Source organism: Hemicordylus capensis, chromosome 4, assembly GCF_027244095.1.
Source record: "Hemicordylus capensis ecotype Gifberg chromosome 4, rHemCap1.1.pri, whole genome shotgun sequence".
NCBI lineage: Eukaryota > Metazoa > Chordata > Lepidosauria > Squamata > Cordylidae > Hemicordylus > Hemicordylus capensis.
The window spans coordinates 29,935,637-29,952,558 of record NC_069660.1 but is presented as its reverse complement, the minus strand read 5'-3'; the positions used below and the strand labels follow the sequence as shown (position 1 = coordinate 29,952,558).

The window sequence follows — 16,922 nt, the reverse complement described above, 5'->3', positions numbered from 1 at the left end:
AGAAAAACCACAACACCACCAGCCCGACCACAAGGGAGGCAGGGCTGCCCGGAGGCGACCCGATTGCCAGGAAAAGCAAGCACGCGCTGATGCTTCGCCCCTCCTCTGGGCCGCTGAAGAAACGTTCTTCGCAGAGGCCAGAGCGCCGTCATCAGAACCCGGAAGTGTGCTGCGGCGGCGGCGGTGGCGGGGGTGGGGTGGGGTTGGGTGTCAGCGCTCTATGATGCGGCGGGGGGCGGGGCGCCGCTGGGTTCGTTTCAGTTACGTCCGGGACTCGGCAGAAGAAGCGAGAAGATGGCGGAAGTGGAGTGAGTTTCTTCCCTTCGGGGGTTACGTGTCGGGGATCGGAAACGTGTAGGTGGGGGAATATAAAACACGGTTGGACGGGAAAGCGTGGAGGTGCTGTGAGAAACCGAAGTTCCGCCGTTGGCAGGTCAACGGGGACAGAGAATGCTCCCGTGTGTGGGCAGCAGGGGAGGTTCTGTGCCCGAGATTTCCGACGTGGCCTGGAGAAAGCGGGTAGGGAAAGCACAGGTGTTATTATCACTGTGAACTCCCCCCAGCAGGTGCTGCCCCAAGCTGGTGGCTAGGCTCACGTCGTCAATAAAAACGCCTTCCTTTCCAGGTTCTCTCTTTCTTTTCATCACCCCCCCCCCCACTGACCCGAGGGGTTCAGCAGGGCACCTGGCAGTGATGTAGTTTACAAAACGTGTGAAATAACAATAAAGAGAATGGTGTTGAAGATGTTGCAAAGTGCCAGGCTCTGGAGGGGCATTCCTCTAGCCCTGAGGTGGCCATCCAACCTGAGGCTTTCCAGCTGTTGCTGGACTACAGCTCCCATCACTTCCCATCTACATTTTATTGTGGCTGGGGGGTGATGGGAGTTGTAATCCAACACTATAGGAACATAAGAACAGCCCTGCTAGATCAGGCCCAAGGCCTGTCTAGCCCAGGAACCTGTTTCCCACAATGGTCCTCCAGATGCCTCCGGGAAGCCCACAGGCAAGAGGTGAGGGCATGCCCTCTCTCCTGCTGTTGATCCCCTGCAACTGGTATCTTGAAGCATCTTGCCTCTTAGGCTGGAAGTGACATTTGATAGACGTGTGATAGACATGTCCTCTGTGAATTTATCTAACTCCTTCCTAAAGCCATCCAGACTGGTGGCTGTCACTACATTTTTTGGCATATAATTCCATAGGTTGATTATGCATTTTGATAAGGAGCTTTGTCGAAAGCTTTTTGAAAGTCCATGTCAACTGGATCACCTTTAGCTAGAAAACCTCAGATTAGCCACCCCAGGCTAGCCTGTGAGGCTCCGATGAAGTTCTACATTTATCTGGAGCACAAACATAACACTTACCTTGGACAGAATGCTGCTTTGCGTTTTAAAATGGACTCTTTCATGCTTTCTTTTCCTATGTTAACATTCATGTGTGTGCATAAATGGTATGAAAGGTTCAATGAGATAGCATATATGAATTGCCACAGCCCGATCACAGGTAGGGTTCTCAATATGGTAGGTATCACTTTAGAAGTTAAACCATTGATATTAGATTAGTTTCCACATCTGTCCCGAGATTAAGGCATGGTTTCCCCACATCACCACCTCTCATTAATGTATTTATATAATCCCTCCCGCCTCAAATCTACCTTTTCTATGAAGCCTTAGGCCGAACCCCTAGTCCCCATACTTAGCTGAAGTAAGTGTACACACAATAATTGCATTCTTCTCTTGTCTTTCCTTGCATCCGTTCCCCTCCCCTTGCTCTCTTGTCGTCTGTGTATCTTTTTTAGTTTGTGAGTCTTTGGAACAGGGAGCTGTCTTCTCACTCTGTGCAAAAAGCCGTGCAAATTTCTTATCACACCCTAAGATCTCAGGGCGGTTGATATATAATTGCAATCGCTGTGCAGTTGACTGTTATTTGAACTATCAAAAGTTGGCACAAAAATAATCGACCCTTACTTCCTCGATTCCTTTCAGCCATAGTTGTCATATACGCACTAGCCTCAGCTGTTGGGGCTTGCCTGGTGGTTACAGTTAGTGCATATGTGAGAACTGTGGGATAGTTTGGAAAGGGAAGTGAGTCAGATAAGGCTAGACTGTGTGCCTGTCACCTGCTACCCTCAAACATAACTATGTATGTCTTTAAAGTCTAGAGCTGACTGTACAGAGTGCAGCCAACCAAAGGCTAGAGCTGGCTGTACTGAGTGCAGTCAACCACAGCCAAAGCCAATATGATCAGTATTCAGCAAATCTCCTAGGCAATACATGCCAATAGCTAACAGTATCATGCTGAGTGGACAATAGCTTGCTGCATTCTCTTCCTCTACTTTAGTTAATATCCTAAAATTGATTTAGGGGAATCTTTCATTTGGCTGGTTCTCATGAGCAATCACATTTCAGTGTGCTGAGAATCTAGGGATTCCTGCAGTGTGCACACACCTGCGGAGCGTGTCATATGAACTCAGAAAATTTCTCTGGTTGCCACTTGGCACCATGCCAAATTGACATGAAGCTGAGATTGGTAATCTTAGATTTGAACTTCGTTTGACAATCTTGGCTTCATGTTGGTTTGGAATGGTGCCAAGCAGAGATCAGGAAAAAGTCTAAGTTCACACAATGCTCTGTAGGTGTGTGTAAGAACTTCCTTGTACGCCAACATTTAATCAGTTGTAAGAACCAGTCCGTTGAAAGGGAGATGACAGCTGTTTTCTCTCTGCATGAGAGAAGCATTTCCTCAAAAGGCTGGGGATATTGGCTATACATGAGACCTGCAGCATAATGTTGTTATGTGTCCTCAGGAGGAGATAATTCTGTTCAGGCTCCAGCCAGCCTGGAACAGAAGCCCTGTAGTACTGTTCAGGCCTCACACTGTGGGGAAGGAGGAAACTTTGGAGAGAGCGCGGGGGGTAATCTTTCCCCCTCATTCCACTCCCTTGAGGACTTACCACATATGCTATATATGTGCCACCTCACAATGGGCTGGATGAGGGATAACAAATTGAAGCTGAATCCAAGCAAGATGAAGGTGCTCATTGTAGGGGATTGGAATTTGAGGGATGAGTTAGATCTTCCTGTGCTGGATGGGGTTACACTCCCCCAGAAGCAACAGGTACACAGCTTGGGAGTGCTCTTGGATCCACAGCCATACTCTGATATCTCAGAGGTAGAGGCTATGTCCAGGAACGCCTTCCATTAGCTTTGGCTGATTCGACAGCTGCATACATTCCTTGAATAGAATAATCTCAAAACAGTGGTGCATCAGACTATTGCAGTACGCTCTATGTGGGGCTGCCTTTGTACATAGTTCGGAAACTTTAGTTAGTTCAAAATGTGGCAGCCAGATTGTTCTCTGGGGTAACCTGGAGAGACCATATTATGTTTGTACTTAAACAGTTGCACTGGCTGTCAGTATGCAGGTTATCACTTTTGAAGCCCTGAACAGCTTAGGCCCAGGTTAGTTTAGAGAGCGTCGCCTTCTGCATGATCCCCACTGCACACTGAGGTCGTCCGCAGAGATCCGTCTCCAGTTACCACCAGTACAACTGGTGGCGACTTGGAACTGGGGCTTCTCTGCGGCTGCTCATGGATTGTGGAATGCACTCATGGCAAAAATTCATGGTTTGGGATCCTTGTTGGCCTTCAAGAGAGCCCTTAAAACCTATTTCTTTGGTCCGGCCTTCCAGGGTTTTAAAATTGCTTTTAAATGTTTTAAAGTGTTTTTAAATTTGTGTTTTATATTTTTTAAGTTGATTGTTTTAAATGATTGTTTTTTGTTTTGTTGTTGTCCAGAGCCTTTTGAAAGTGTTGTATAAAATTTATTTATATTTATTTATTGTTGCATTTATATACCGCCTTTTGTTAAAAGACAACCCCAAGGCAGTTTGTGATCATGAAAAAAATGTGATCATGAAAATATATATATATATAGATAGATAGATAGATAGTACCAAACTGTAAAGTTTGGGCTGGCCATCATTGAACTTCAGCCTTTTATATATAGCTCTGAGTGGTGGTTCCAGAGAGTGAAAAAGGGAAATGGTGTCCTTTTTAATGTTTCTTCTGACACATTCCTATCATTCAGGAAGGGAAGACTGTATGCTGTGGGGTATATTAGCCCCCCTTTCCCCCCCCAGCTAACATCTAACATTCTGTATCTCAGCTGTGGACTTGAATAGTACACTGTCTGCTCAGCTTCTGGTTTCTTTGGAGCCCTTCCTGCCCCCGCCCCCCCCCGGTGTGGAAGTGAGAGGTAGCTGGGGAAAACAAAGACATTTAATTAATTAAAAAGATTTATATGCAGCCATTTTCCAAAAATGAATTCATAGTGGCTTACAACAAAATTTATTACAAAACAGAGTACAATAGTCTCTAAAATCATCGAAGTGATGGATAGTCTTATCTTTTAAATTAATTAAATGTCTTTGTTTTCCCCAGCTACCTCTCACTTCCACACGGGGGGGGCCTAAAACAAGGCAATTGCCATAAAACAAGGCAATCACAGTTAAAAGAGTAGAGTGAGGGGAAGTCCTGCTGAAATTAAAAGTCTTCAACTTTTGTTTAAAATTAGACAGTGGTTGTGCGGGGGAGAGGAAGTTCCACAGTTCAGGATGTTAGTGCAGCTGTCACTGGGCAGCAGCAGCACGTCCCCTCCCACCCCACAAAAGGTAGCAGCGAGGACAGGAGTTCCCCTTCTCTGGGCTGTAAGATGTGTTAATGATGGTATTTTCTTATTTTTAGGCCTTCAGTTGTTCCTTAAGGTCCTGGAAACTCACAGAGTTTGGGGGCTTTTCTTGTATTTTACTGTGTTTATCTAATCCAAGACTAGGGTTTTAGCCAAGTCTTTTATGTTAGAAATTGGGGGATCAGCTTAAATTCAGAATCCTCTTCCTTCTGGGTAAATACAGGCATAGCCATTCCTCGCCTATTGTGAGGGTTCCGTTCCAGGAAAATCTTGTGGTTGGTGAATTCGCAGTTGGAGAGCAATAGAAATGCATTGGAAACGGGGTTAGGGGATTGCAGTGGAGAAAAGACCGAAAAATACAGTTAAAAATAGAAAAGAAATCACCACCAGTGTTCCCTTCTAACAGGGATTCCCAGCTGTTGTTGACTACAACTCCCATAATCCCCAAGCAAAGGCTATTGCAGCTGGGGATGCTGGGAGTTGTAGTCAATAACATCTGGGAATCCCTGTTAGAGGGAACACTGCCCTGACTCCCGGAAATTGCAACACCCCCCAGTTGCCCCCAAATCTTGCCAAATGGTGGATACTTAGATTGCGGTTGGCAAGACCTGCCACAACTTCCAAGTCGCGGATCCTTAAAACCATGATTGAGAAACCTGCGGTTGGCGAGGGATGACTGTATTAGCTATAACCTCTTTTCCAGGGGGGGTCATCTTCGGTGTCATCTTCTATTCTAGTAAATACAGTATAAATTATATACTTCTCATATTTGGATATCCTCAGAGTCTTCAGAAAATGCTACCTCATTTGTGGCAGCCCCATCTTGCTTCCAAATTGATAGCTGATATTCAGCTTCCTGAGTTTGCTGTAGTTTCTTTGGGACCTGTCACAGAATCTCTCATTTTCTATTTTTGCCAATAAATACTATCAGTGTAAGGACCACAAGTTCTCTTGCATTTGTATTGCTCATTCTTTCTGAATCTATTAGTATACCTGGCAAGAACATAAAGCTCTCCCCCCACCCCACTGTCACTGAAAACTTCATTGTGGTCTATGTTTAATTGTGACAAAGTCTAAAACATCCTTACAATACAAAGCACCATGTGATAACGAAGCAATGATAATGAAGCAATCTTGAGGACAGATGAGGCAACTAGCTTGTATGTTTCTCCTAAAGAAGATATCAAGCAAGGGAACATAGTAGGGATGTGCATGGAGCTGCGGTCCGACGCTGGTTGTGTGTGTGTGTGTGTGGCTCTTTAAGGGTGAGGGAAGGTGCACTTACCCCCCCCCCCCGGTGCTTTTCCCCTGCTGGCGCTCCGTTAATTTTCCAAAATCCATGAGGCGGCAATATACCTCCCTGCTGCCCCTTCCCCCGTTGTTGGCTGGAAATGAGGAAGTATCGTGTTCGCGTGTTCCCGCCACTCACCCATGCCCGCCGCGCACATCACACACGTTGCGTGTGTGACGTGCCTGATGTGCGATGTGCACAGCAGGTGTGTGCAACGGCGGGCGCATGTGCACATGGTACTTCCTCATTTCTGGCCAACAACAGGGAAAGGGGTGGCAGGGAGGTACGCTGCCACCCCATAGATTTTTGAAAATTAACAATCCGCTGGCAGAGGAAAAGAGGCAGGAGGGGTAAGTGCACCCTCCACCGCCCTTAAAGAGCCACCTCCCCGGCGTCGGACTGGTGGAACCACCGGTTCTTCAAACTGGTTCGGAGGCCCCATAAAGGGCCTCCGGACTGGTTCTGTGCACATCCCTAGAACACAGCAAGGAAATAACTAACCAACCAACCAAAGAGAAAACATAAGAAAAGGAGAAGCTAAGTGTTTTAGGTTTAGAAATTCTCTGAAGTGCTACCTGTTCCACACGCAGGGCCAGAGCGACAGGTGGAGCTGATGGGTCTCAATGCATGAATGAGATGGTGGTGCCGAGAGGAGGGGTTTAGATTTGTTAGGCACTGGGATACATTTGGGAGCAAGCAAAGCCTGTACAAAAGGGACGGGCTCCATTTGAACCAAGATGGAACCAGACTGCTGGTGGTTAAAATCAAAAAGGTCGCAGAGCAGCTTTTAAAATGATGCCTGAGGGGTTGCTGACAGGAACTGGGTGGTATCTGCTTCGGCCAGCAAAATCCCCTAAGATGTGAGGGTGCACACATTTTGGATAAACCAGAAGGGGACAGAGGAGAGCCAAGAGTTGAGCAGAAGGAAACACATGACAGCTTGCCAAAAAGGTCAAATGATGGTAAGGGAGATAGCACTTAGCAATAGCAATAGCACTTACATTTATATACCACTCTATAGCCGAAGCTCTCTAAGCGGTTTACAATGATTTAGCATATTGCCCCCAACATTCTGGGTACTCATTTTACCGACCTCGGAAGGATGGAAGGCTGAGTCAACCTTGAGCCCCTGGTCAGGATCGAACTTGTAACCTTCTGGTTACAGGGCGGCAGTTTTTACCACTGCGCCACCAGAGGCTGCACCGACACCAGGTGAGCGACTTGGCTTATAGGTGTCTGTATACCAATGCTATAAGCCTCTGAGCGAAGATGGAGTGTCTGGTTACTAATGAAAACATAGATATAATGGGTGTAACGGAAACCTGGTGGAATGGTGAGAACCAGTGGGACACAGTTATTCCTGGATATAAACTCTACAGAAGGGATAGGGAGTGGATTATTGAGGGAGGAGAAGCACTGTATATTACAGAAAGGATAGATTCCAATAAGCTAGAAAACCTAGGTGGGCTGGAGTCCTCCACAGAATCATTATGGGTGACAATATGATGACTGAAAGGAAATGTGTTATTGGGGACGTGCTATTGTCCTCCAGATCAAAACACTGAGAGTGACCTGGAGTTGGAGAAACAAGTAAGAGAGGCGTCAAAGACAGCCCGGGCAGTAATAATGGGTGGCTTCCGCTACCGACACGTAGACTGGGTAAATTCACATTCAGGTAATGAAAGTGGCCAAATTTCTAGACAGGCTAAATGACTGTGCCTTAGAACAGTTAGTCATGGAACCAACCAGGCAGATGGAGACCTTGGACTTAATCCTGAGCGGTGCCCAGGACCTGGTGCAAGATCTTAGAATTGTGGAACAATTGGGAAGCAGTGACCATAGTGTGATCCAATTCATCATATATGTGGGTGGAGAATTGTCACGCAAGTCCAACACAGATGCATTGGACTTCAGAAGAGGACACTTCTCAAAAATAAGGGGGCTGGTAAGAAGGAAGTTGAAAGGGAAAGTCAGGAGGCTCAAATCACCCTAGAAAGCATGGAACTTATTTTAAACCACAATAATAGATGCTCAATTGGAATGTATACCAAGAAGTAGGAAAGGTACCACCAAGTTTAGGAGGATCCCAACATGGCTAACAAGTAGAGTCAGGGAAGCTATACAAGGGAAGAAGACTTCCTTTAGAAAATGGAAGTCCTGCCCAAATGAAGAGAACAGGAAGGAACATAAACTCTGGCAAAAGAAATGCAAGGAGACAATAACGGATGTAAAGAGAGAGTTTGAGGAGCATATAACTAGAAGTGTCAAGGGGAATAACAAAAACTTCTTTAAATAAATCAGAAGTAGAAAACCTGCCAGGGAGGCGATTGGACCCTTAGATGATGAGGGCATGAAAGGGATTATTGAGGATATGGAGATTGCAGAGAAGCTGAATGAGTATCTTGCATCTGTCTTCATGGCAGAGGGTACTGACCATATACAGGTGAAACTCGAAAAGTTAGAATATCGTGCAAAAGTTCATTAATTTCAGTAATGCAAATTAAAAGGTGAAACTGATATATGAGACAGACGCATTACATGCAAAGCGAGATAAGTCAAGCCTTAATTTGTTATAATTGTGATGATCATGGCGTACAGCTCATGAGAACCCCAAATCCACAATCCCAGAAAATTAGAATATTACATGAAACCAATAAAACAAGGATTGTAAATAGAACAATATCGGACCTCTGAAAAGTATAAGCATGCATATGTATTCAGTACTTGGTTTGGGCCCCTTTTGCAGCAATTACTGCCTCAATGCGGCGTGGCATGGATGCTATCAGCCTGTGGCACTGCTGAGGTGTTATGGAAGACCAGGATGCTTCAATAGCGGCCTTCAGCTCTTCTGCATTGTTTAGTCCCATGTCTCTCATCCTTCTCTTGGCAATGCCCCATAGATTCTCTATGGGGTTCAGGTCAGGCGAGTTTGCTGGCCAATCAAGCACAGTAATCCCATGGTCATTGAACCAGGTTTTGGTACTATTGGCAGTGTGGGCAGGTGCCAAGTCCTGCTGGAAAATGAAGTCAGCATCCCCATTCAGCTCGTCTGCGGAAGGAAGCATGAAGTGCTCCAAAATCTCCTGATAGATGGCTGCGTTGACCCTGGACTTAATGAAGCACAGTGGACCAACACCAGCAGATGACATGGCTCCCCAAATCAACACAGACTGTGGAAACTTCACACTGGACTTCAAGCATCTTGCATTGTGTGCCTCTCCATTCTTCCTCCAGACTCTGGGTCCTTGGTTTCCAAATGAGATGCAAAAGTTGCTCTCATCAGAAAAGAGGACTTTGGACCACTGAGCAACAGACCAGTTCTTTTTTTCTTGAGCCCAGGTAAGAAACGTTTGTTGTTCAGGAGCGGCTTGACAAGAGGAATACGACATTTGAAGCCCATGTCCAGGATCCGTCTGTGTGTGGTGGCTCTTGATGCACTAACTCCAGCCTCAGTCCACTCCTTGTGAAAGTCCCCAACACTTTTGAATGGCCTTTTCCTGACAATCCTCTCTGGTCATCCCTGCTGCTTGTGCACCTTTTCCTTCCACACTTTTCCCTTCCACACAACTTTCTATTAATGTGCTTTGATACAGCACTTTGGGAACATCCAACTTCTTTTGCAATTACCTTTTGAGGCTTTCCCTCCTTATGGAGGGTGTCAATGATGGTTTTCTGCACAACTGTCAAGTCAGCAGTCTTTCCCATGATTGTGATTCCTAATGAACCAGACTGAGAGACCATTTAAAGGCTCAGGAACCCCTTGCAGGTGTTATGGATTGATTAGCTGATTGGAGTGGGACACCTGGAGCCTAGACTGTTGAACCTTTTCACAATATTCTAATTTTCTGGGATTGTGGATTTGGGGTTCTCATGAGCTGTACGCCATGATCATCACAATTATAACAAATTAAGGCTTGACTTATCTCGCTTTGCATGTAATGCGTCTATCTCATATATCAGTTTCACCTTTTAATTTGCATTACTGAAATTAATGAACTTTTGCACGATATTCTAATTTTTCGAGTTTCACCTGTAGCCTCTCTGGAATTGAGCTTCTCAGGTTTAGAGGCTGAAGAACTGGGCCAGTTTGAGGTGACAAGGGAAGACGTTCTAAACTGTCTTGAAAATCTAAAAATTAACAAATCGCCAGGGCCAGATGGCATCCACCCAAGAGTTCTGAAGGAACTCAAATGTGAAATTGTTGATTTCCTAGCAAAAATATGTAATGTCCATACAATGAGGCTCTGTATCAGCGGACTGGAAAGTAGTCAATGTAACTCTGATTTTCAAAAATGGGATTCAGGGGAGATCCAGGAAATTACATGCTAGTCAGCTTAACTTCGGTGCCAGGTAAACTGATGGAAAGCATACTTAAGGACAACATTGTTAAGCGTATAGAATTTAAGGCTTTGCTGAAGGAGAACCAGCATGGCTTCTGCAAGTACAAGTCTTGGCTCACTAACCTTTTGGAGATCTTTGAGAGTGCCAATAGGCATGTGGATAAAGGTGATCCGGTTGACATAGTATACTTTTGACAGAGTTCCTCACCAAAGGCTCTTGAGTAAACTTAGCAGTCATGGGATAACGGGACAGGTTCATGTGTGGCTCGGTAACTGGCTGAAGGACAGGAAACAGAGGGTAGGAATAAATGGACAGTTTTCACAATGGAGGGAAGTAGGAAGTGTAGTTCCCCAGGGATTGGTACTGGGACCAGTGCTCTTTAACTTGTTCATAAATGATCTAAAAGTTGGGATAAACAGTGAAGTGGCCAAATTTGCAGAGAACACTAAACCATTTAGGGTAGTGAAATCCACAAAAGATTGTGAGGAGCTCCAAAAAAATCTCTCCAAACTGGAGGAGTGGGCAACAAGATGGTAAATGTGGTTCAGTCTAAGCAAGTGTAAAGTGATGCATATTGGAGCAAAAAAACCCCAACTTCACATATATGCTGATGGGATCTCAGCTGTCAGTGACTGACCAGGAGAGAGATCTTGGGGTTGTAGTGGACAGCTCATTGAAAGTGTCGTCCCAGTGTGCGGCAGCTGTGGAAAAGGCCAATTCTATTCTAGAGATCATTAGGAAAGAAAATAAAAAATGCTAATATTATCATGCCCTTGTACATATCTATGGTGTGGAGTACTGTGTACAGTTCTAGTCACCATATCTTAAGAAGGATATTGTAGAACTCGAAAAGGTGCAGAAGAGGGCAACCAAGACGATCAGGGGCCAGAAGCATCTCCTTTATGAGGCAAGGCTACAGCATCTGGGACTCTTTAGTTTGGAAAAGAGGCAACTAAGGAGAGGCATGATTGGGAAATTTAGGACTGATGAGGAAGTTCTTTTCACACAGCACATAATTAATCTATGGAATTCCTTGCCATGAGATGTGGTGATGGCCACCAGTTTGGATGGCTATAAAAGGGGTTTAGACAGATTCATGAAGGACAGGTCTATCAATGGCTACTAGTCTGGTGTCTGTGGGCCACCTCCATCCTCAGAGGCAGGATTCCTCTCAATACCAGTTGCAGGGGAGCAACAGCAGGAGAGAGGGCATCCACATACCTCTTGCCTGTGGGCTCCCCAGAGGCATCTAGTGGGCCAGTGTGTGAACAGGATGCTGGACTAGATAGGCCTTGAGCTTGACCCAGCAGGACTCTTCTTATGTTCTTAATGTCTTAATCAAACACTGCGGTATACCCACTCACCTGGTCTAGTTGCTTTGCTCAAATGTGAGAAGAGTTCTAACACTCTTACCAGACCCAGTTTTTGGTTGTGTGAAGGAGCCCTGAGATACCTATTTTCCTAGTTCTCTCTTGGGAAGTTTTGAGCCACTGGACAGTAAAGTCACCCCCTGCCTACCAACGGAGTCAGGGGCGTACCACTAATGAGGCAAAGAGAGATGAATGTCTCCTGGCCCACAGCCTCTGAGGGGGGCCCCAAGTCTTTGCCAGTCTTTGCTCTCTCAATTCTGCCATGCAGCATGCCTCCAAGGGAGAGCAAAGGCAGCTGCCTGCCAGCCATATCTCTCCCTGCTTCCCCGCCTATGCAGCATGCTTGCAAGAGTGAGAGGCAGCTGTTGGGAGCCCAAGGCAATGGAAGGAGGGAGAGAAGCAAACTTCCCCTCGGCAAAGCTTCCTCCTCCCCAGCAGGCTGAGGTAGCTGAGAATAATTGTTTGAAGCTCTGTCCTGCTGTTTGGGGAGGTGGGCGGTTCTATCTGTCTTCTATTGCCCAGGCTGGACCCGGAGGTGGAAGAGGGCAGGAGACACGACAAAGAAGACAAGAAAAAGTAAGCCCCCACCCCATCCCCTTTTTTGGTGGTGTTGTTTTTTGCAAATTGTGGAGCTTGGACTTCAGTTTGTAAACTATCTCTTCAAAGGGGAAAGGGTAAGAGTTTCATGTGTATGTGGGCATGGAGAATGGAGCACCCTCGTGGAGATCAGGTCTGTCTTGTGTATGTTTCATTTTTTGAACCAGAGTCTGCTCTCTGTGCTTGCAAAACTCCTGAACACCCTGCAAACTCCTGAACACTCCTGAAAAAGCAAAAGCAGCAGGAGCAGGAGGGAAGCTGGGAGAGGGGGGGAAATGCCTTACTTCCAAGCACTCAATTCAGCTATGACGAGGGAAAGCGTGCAAGCCAGGAGAGAGAGGCATGAAGGAACAGCTAAGCAGCTCCTGCTTTTCTGAATGGTGGGTCTCTTTCCCACTCAGCCCCAAAGTTGAATTAAAATTCAACAAAAATAAATTCCCTCCAGAAAACACAGAAACTGCATTACCTTGTTTTTTTACATCTTTATATTCTTGGAAATTCAGTTGTTTAAATATTGGATCCTTTAGAGACAGGGAGGGGAGTGGATAAAGAATTATACAGGATGTGAGAATATGTTAAGTTGTGTGTTGAAATGTTTCTGCTAATGCATATTTGCATGAATATACTTGTTTTTATTATTACATTCTTGTGAGTTCAGTTGGTGTTTGTGCCCTCAAGAACCATGTGTACCATGTTGTGTGTGTGTGTGTGTGTGTATATGTGTGGAGGGCGGGGGAAAAGATGCTTGACTTCCCAGTCAGTGTACACAGGATTGCAGTTTTATTATAAAAGTATACCAGCACAAAGTCTCAGGTGGTGTGGTGTTTTGAAATAAGGGTCAAGACTTTCAAACTGAGTCACTTGGTGACAACCTTAGATTGGAAAAACTCTGAAAGAACCACACCCAAGCACTGGTTTGCAGGATTGTTTGGATGTTTTAATTGTAAACCGCCCTGAGCCATTTTGGAAGGGCGGTATAAAAATTGAATAAATAAATAATAAATAAAAAATGTTAAATTAGTTTGCATTGCTCTTTAAGACATGTTATTTTACCATGGAAAACCTCTACTGTGAAAAGCCAATATACTTAAAATGCAGCATGTAATTTCTACAAGTTGCCTTTCCCATATTTTGCAAATTGTTTTTGTTCGGTTTGAGATCATTTGGACCATATATCTTGGAGTGGATTCAGATGACAGTTTGTGTTGTCTGTTAATCTGCTGCACTATATTACATGTGTCCTTAATGTTCTTCTGCAGCAGAGACATGGGTCCAGGAGAAGAGGAAGGCAGCGAGGGGTCCATTTTAAAATCTTGTCTCTAGGCCCACTCCAACTTTGGTTCGGCCCTGAATGGAGTAGAACAATTGTTTCATAGAGTGGACAGTGTGAGTCCACTAAACCTGCAGCCAAGGTTGTATCATATCAGCCTCTGCGCCACCCAGTGCCATTTTGTCACATTACCACCACACTGCTGGAGTAGGCAGAGGTACTCCTGCTACTATTAACTTTGGCTACTTTCTGCTTCAAAGTGTCCAGCATGACAGTGTGGGTGGGTTTTCTGCATTATGCGAGTCAACATGTCTCTAAATACCAGTTGCAAGAGAGAGACAGCAAGAGAGAGGACATGCCCTCCGCTTTTGTCTGTGGGCTTCTCAGAGGCACCTAGTAGACAACTGTGTGAAGCAGGATGCTGTATTGGATGGACCTTGGGCCTGATCCAGCAGGGCTGTTCTTATGCTCTTAACATCCAAAGTTGATATGGGATCTCAGCTATTGGTTTGTGAAAGTGCCCTCTCTCCTCCCTTTTCTCCACCACAGTGGCCACTTTCAGAAGGTCCACCATGGTTTGAAAGATCCAGAATGACTAGTTGTCAGCCTTGGCTCACACAATGCCTCCTCCTCTTCCCCTTCTTGTTAGGGAAGGGGATTAGAAGCTGCTAGTTTAGTAGCAAACCATAGTTTGCCATTGTGTTTGAATGTGGCAGACTGTGGATTGCACAAACAATAGTTTTTGCTCAAATCAGAATCCTGTTTTCCGGGCAAACTAGAAATAGAATCCTACTCTTCTCCCTTTGTGCATGAAGAAAGGGGCAAGAGGAGGAGCAAGCTTTTGAGGCTTAGGGTTGCTGCTGTTTGTTCTCAGAATGGCAAGCCATCATTTGTCATTATGTCTGAACTGAGACACAGTCAGGCTTGTTAGCCCTGAACACAACCCCTGAGCCTTCTAGAGCTGACTGGAGCCCTGCTCTTTAAGCTGATGAATCTCTGTGGAAAATCATAGCTTTCCTGGGGCCCAAGTAGCTTTACTGACACTTTACATTGTCTGCTGCAAGGATTTGTGAAAGCTCTTTTCTCCCCCTATATAAATGTCCATTTCCTTTTGATGGCCTTTGCATAATGTACATCTATTCTTTGCTTGTGTCTGTTCTTGCTTTCTTTCGTTTTGTTTCCTGTCCCAGCAAATGCTTGTTTGGTGCCTTATTTCTCCCAGCCCTATCACCTGCTTCTTTCCTGCCTCTACAAGGGTTGATTTGCAGAAGTGGCCTCAGTTTGCCTCATCAGCCTAGATTTCAACTACACACCCATTAGCAGCTTTTGCCAGACTACCTCACTTGAAAATGCCCAGCCCTGTCAATATACAAGACCTCTTTCTTTCCCCCCAAGAGATTCTTTCAGTGTGTGAAACCACTGAAAGCTCCTCTTTACTCATGACTAGTGAGTGCTTTTTGGCCTTCCTTCCTTCCTTCCTTCCTTCCTTCCTTCCTTCCTTCCTCCCTCCCTCCCTCCCTCCCTCCTTCTTCATATACTGCCCTTTGTCCTAAGACCCAGAGCGTTTAAAAACTGGATCAAACAATAAAATTCAATAACATGAAAACCAAACCAAACAATAACATTCAATAAAAAACATTAAACCAAGACAAAACTTAGCCAAAAACCCTAAAAGAGCAGAGACAGCTCATTGGCCAGAAGTCTTTACTTTCCTCCTGAAGGCTGGGAGAGAGGGAGCCATGCAGGTCTCATCTGCGAGTGAGTTCCACAGCCTGGGGGCAACAACTGAGAAGACCCTGTCCCGCTTACTTGACAAAGGGGCCTCAGCAGGTGTCAGCACGTGGAGCAGAGCCTTCCTAGCCAATCTAGTTAGGTGGGTAGATTCAGCTGGGAGCAGGCGGTCCCTAAGGTACCTGGAGCCCAAGCTGTTTAGGACTTTAGAGGTAATAACCAGGACCTTGAATTGTACCAAGAAACAGACTGGCAGCCAGTACCTTCAAGACTGGGGTAATATGTGCACTGTGAGTCTCAAGAGATCTGATCGCGGCATTTTGCACCATCTGTAGTTTCCAAATACTTTTCAAGGGCAGCCTCACGTAGAGTGCATTGCAGTAATCCAAATGTGATGTGGCTAAGGCCTGGGCAACAGTGGCCAGATCAGCCTTCTCAAGGGAGGGTCGCAGCTGGCACACCAGCCGAAGTTGGGCAAACGTGCTCCTGGTTACCACTGCCACCTGATTTTCTAAGAGCAGCGCTGGATCCAGGAGCACCCCCAAGCTACAAACTCACTCCTTCAGAGGCAGTGTAACCCCATCCAGAACAGGCTGAAACCTCGATCAGGCCTTCTACTAACCATCATCAAGACTTTTAAAAGACTTTAAAAAAATTATTTGTGTGAAGTATTACACTTCTGCAAACCTTTGTATTAAAGGTTGCAAAGCACTCGTCACATTCTTGTGGTAACGTGCACATCTAGAAGAAATTATTCAGTGAGGACCTCCATTTTAATCTGACTTCTTACAGCAGCAGCCAGCAACAACTGTTGTGGTGTCTGCCAAGCATGTGGATGTTCTGTCAAGATGTACGTGCAGGATAACCAGATCTCTGGGGCTATTGCAGGGGCTATTGCACAATATTTGATAAATTGTGAAGGCTCTTTTGTCCGGTAAACATGTTCTATCTCAAACCTTGTATTTAAAGTGCAGATAGTTGAGAGTGGATGGTGTGGTCTCTGAACCAAGATTAAAATTATTTTACCATGTTAATTATAGCAACAGTGGCTTCAGAAGGAAAGTATAACTGGAAGTTAAAGGTTTCAGCCAACTGAATACCCATATTTGATTCAGCGAAAAGTTTTGAGTGCCTGTGTCTCAGAGATGAAACCTTTTGTTAGCAGTGGCTGACAATACAGGCAGCCCTCCGTCGATGGTAGGTGCCCACCAGGGCTGCTGCACAACTTGAAAGGCAGCCCCGATGGTGCAGTGATGGCGCTCCTCAGAATGTCTTGAAACCGCTTCTGGGCAGCAGTGCAGTGCTCATTTTTGGTTGGATCGGAAAGGAGTACTTCATTGCTGCCCAGAAGCAGTTTAAACTTATTCCACAACTGCCCTTTCATGCTGCCTCATCAGGGCTGCCTTTCAAGTTGTGCAGCAGCCGTGGTGGGTCCCTACCATTGACGGAGGGCTGTCTGTCATATCTGCCAATGAAGACACAAGCACATTGGTTAATCATGAGTTGCATACACAGTTCTGTGTAGCATGGGACTCCAAGCAAGGCAGTTTCCTTCCTCACACTCTCTCCTCCCAGGAAGGGCACATAGCTGTTGTCGCAGAAAGAGACACCATGAGACACATGCTTTGAAAGATTTG

General features: G+C 45.6%; 1 protein-coding gene across 3 annotated transcripts in view; it reads left to right on the top strand.

The window, feature by feature from the left end:
* Nucleotides 1–246: 246 nt before the first annotated feature.
* The window catches only part of SLC9A8 (solute carrier family 9 member A8), a 106,801-nt gene continuing 90,125 nt past the window's right edge, over nucleotides 247–16,922 (top strand). For 2 of the 3 annotated variants that reach the window (XM_053250440.1, XM_053250439.1), the window contains exon 1: nucleotides 247–308. In XM_053250440.1, coding sequence (XP_053106415.1) covers nucleotides 295–308 — 14 coding nt within the window. In that variant the 5' untranslated portion in view covers nucleotides 247–294. The remainder of the gene's footprint in view (nucleotides 309–16,922) is intronic. The other variant, XM_053250441.1, reaches the window with a different exon arrangement.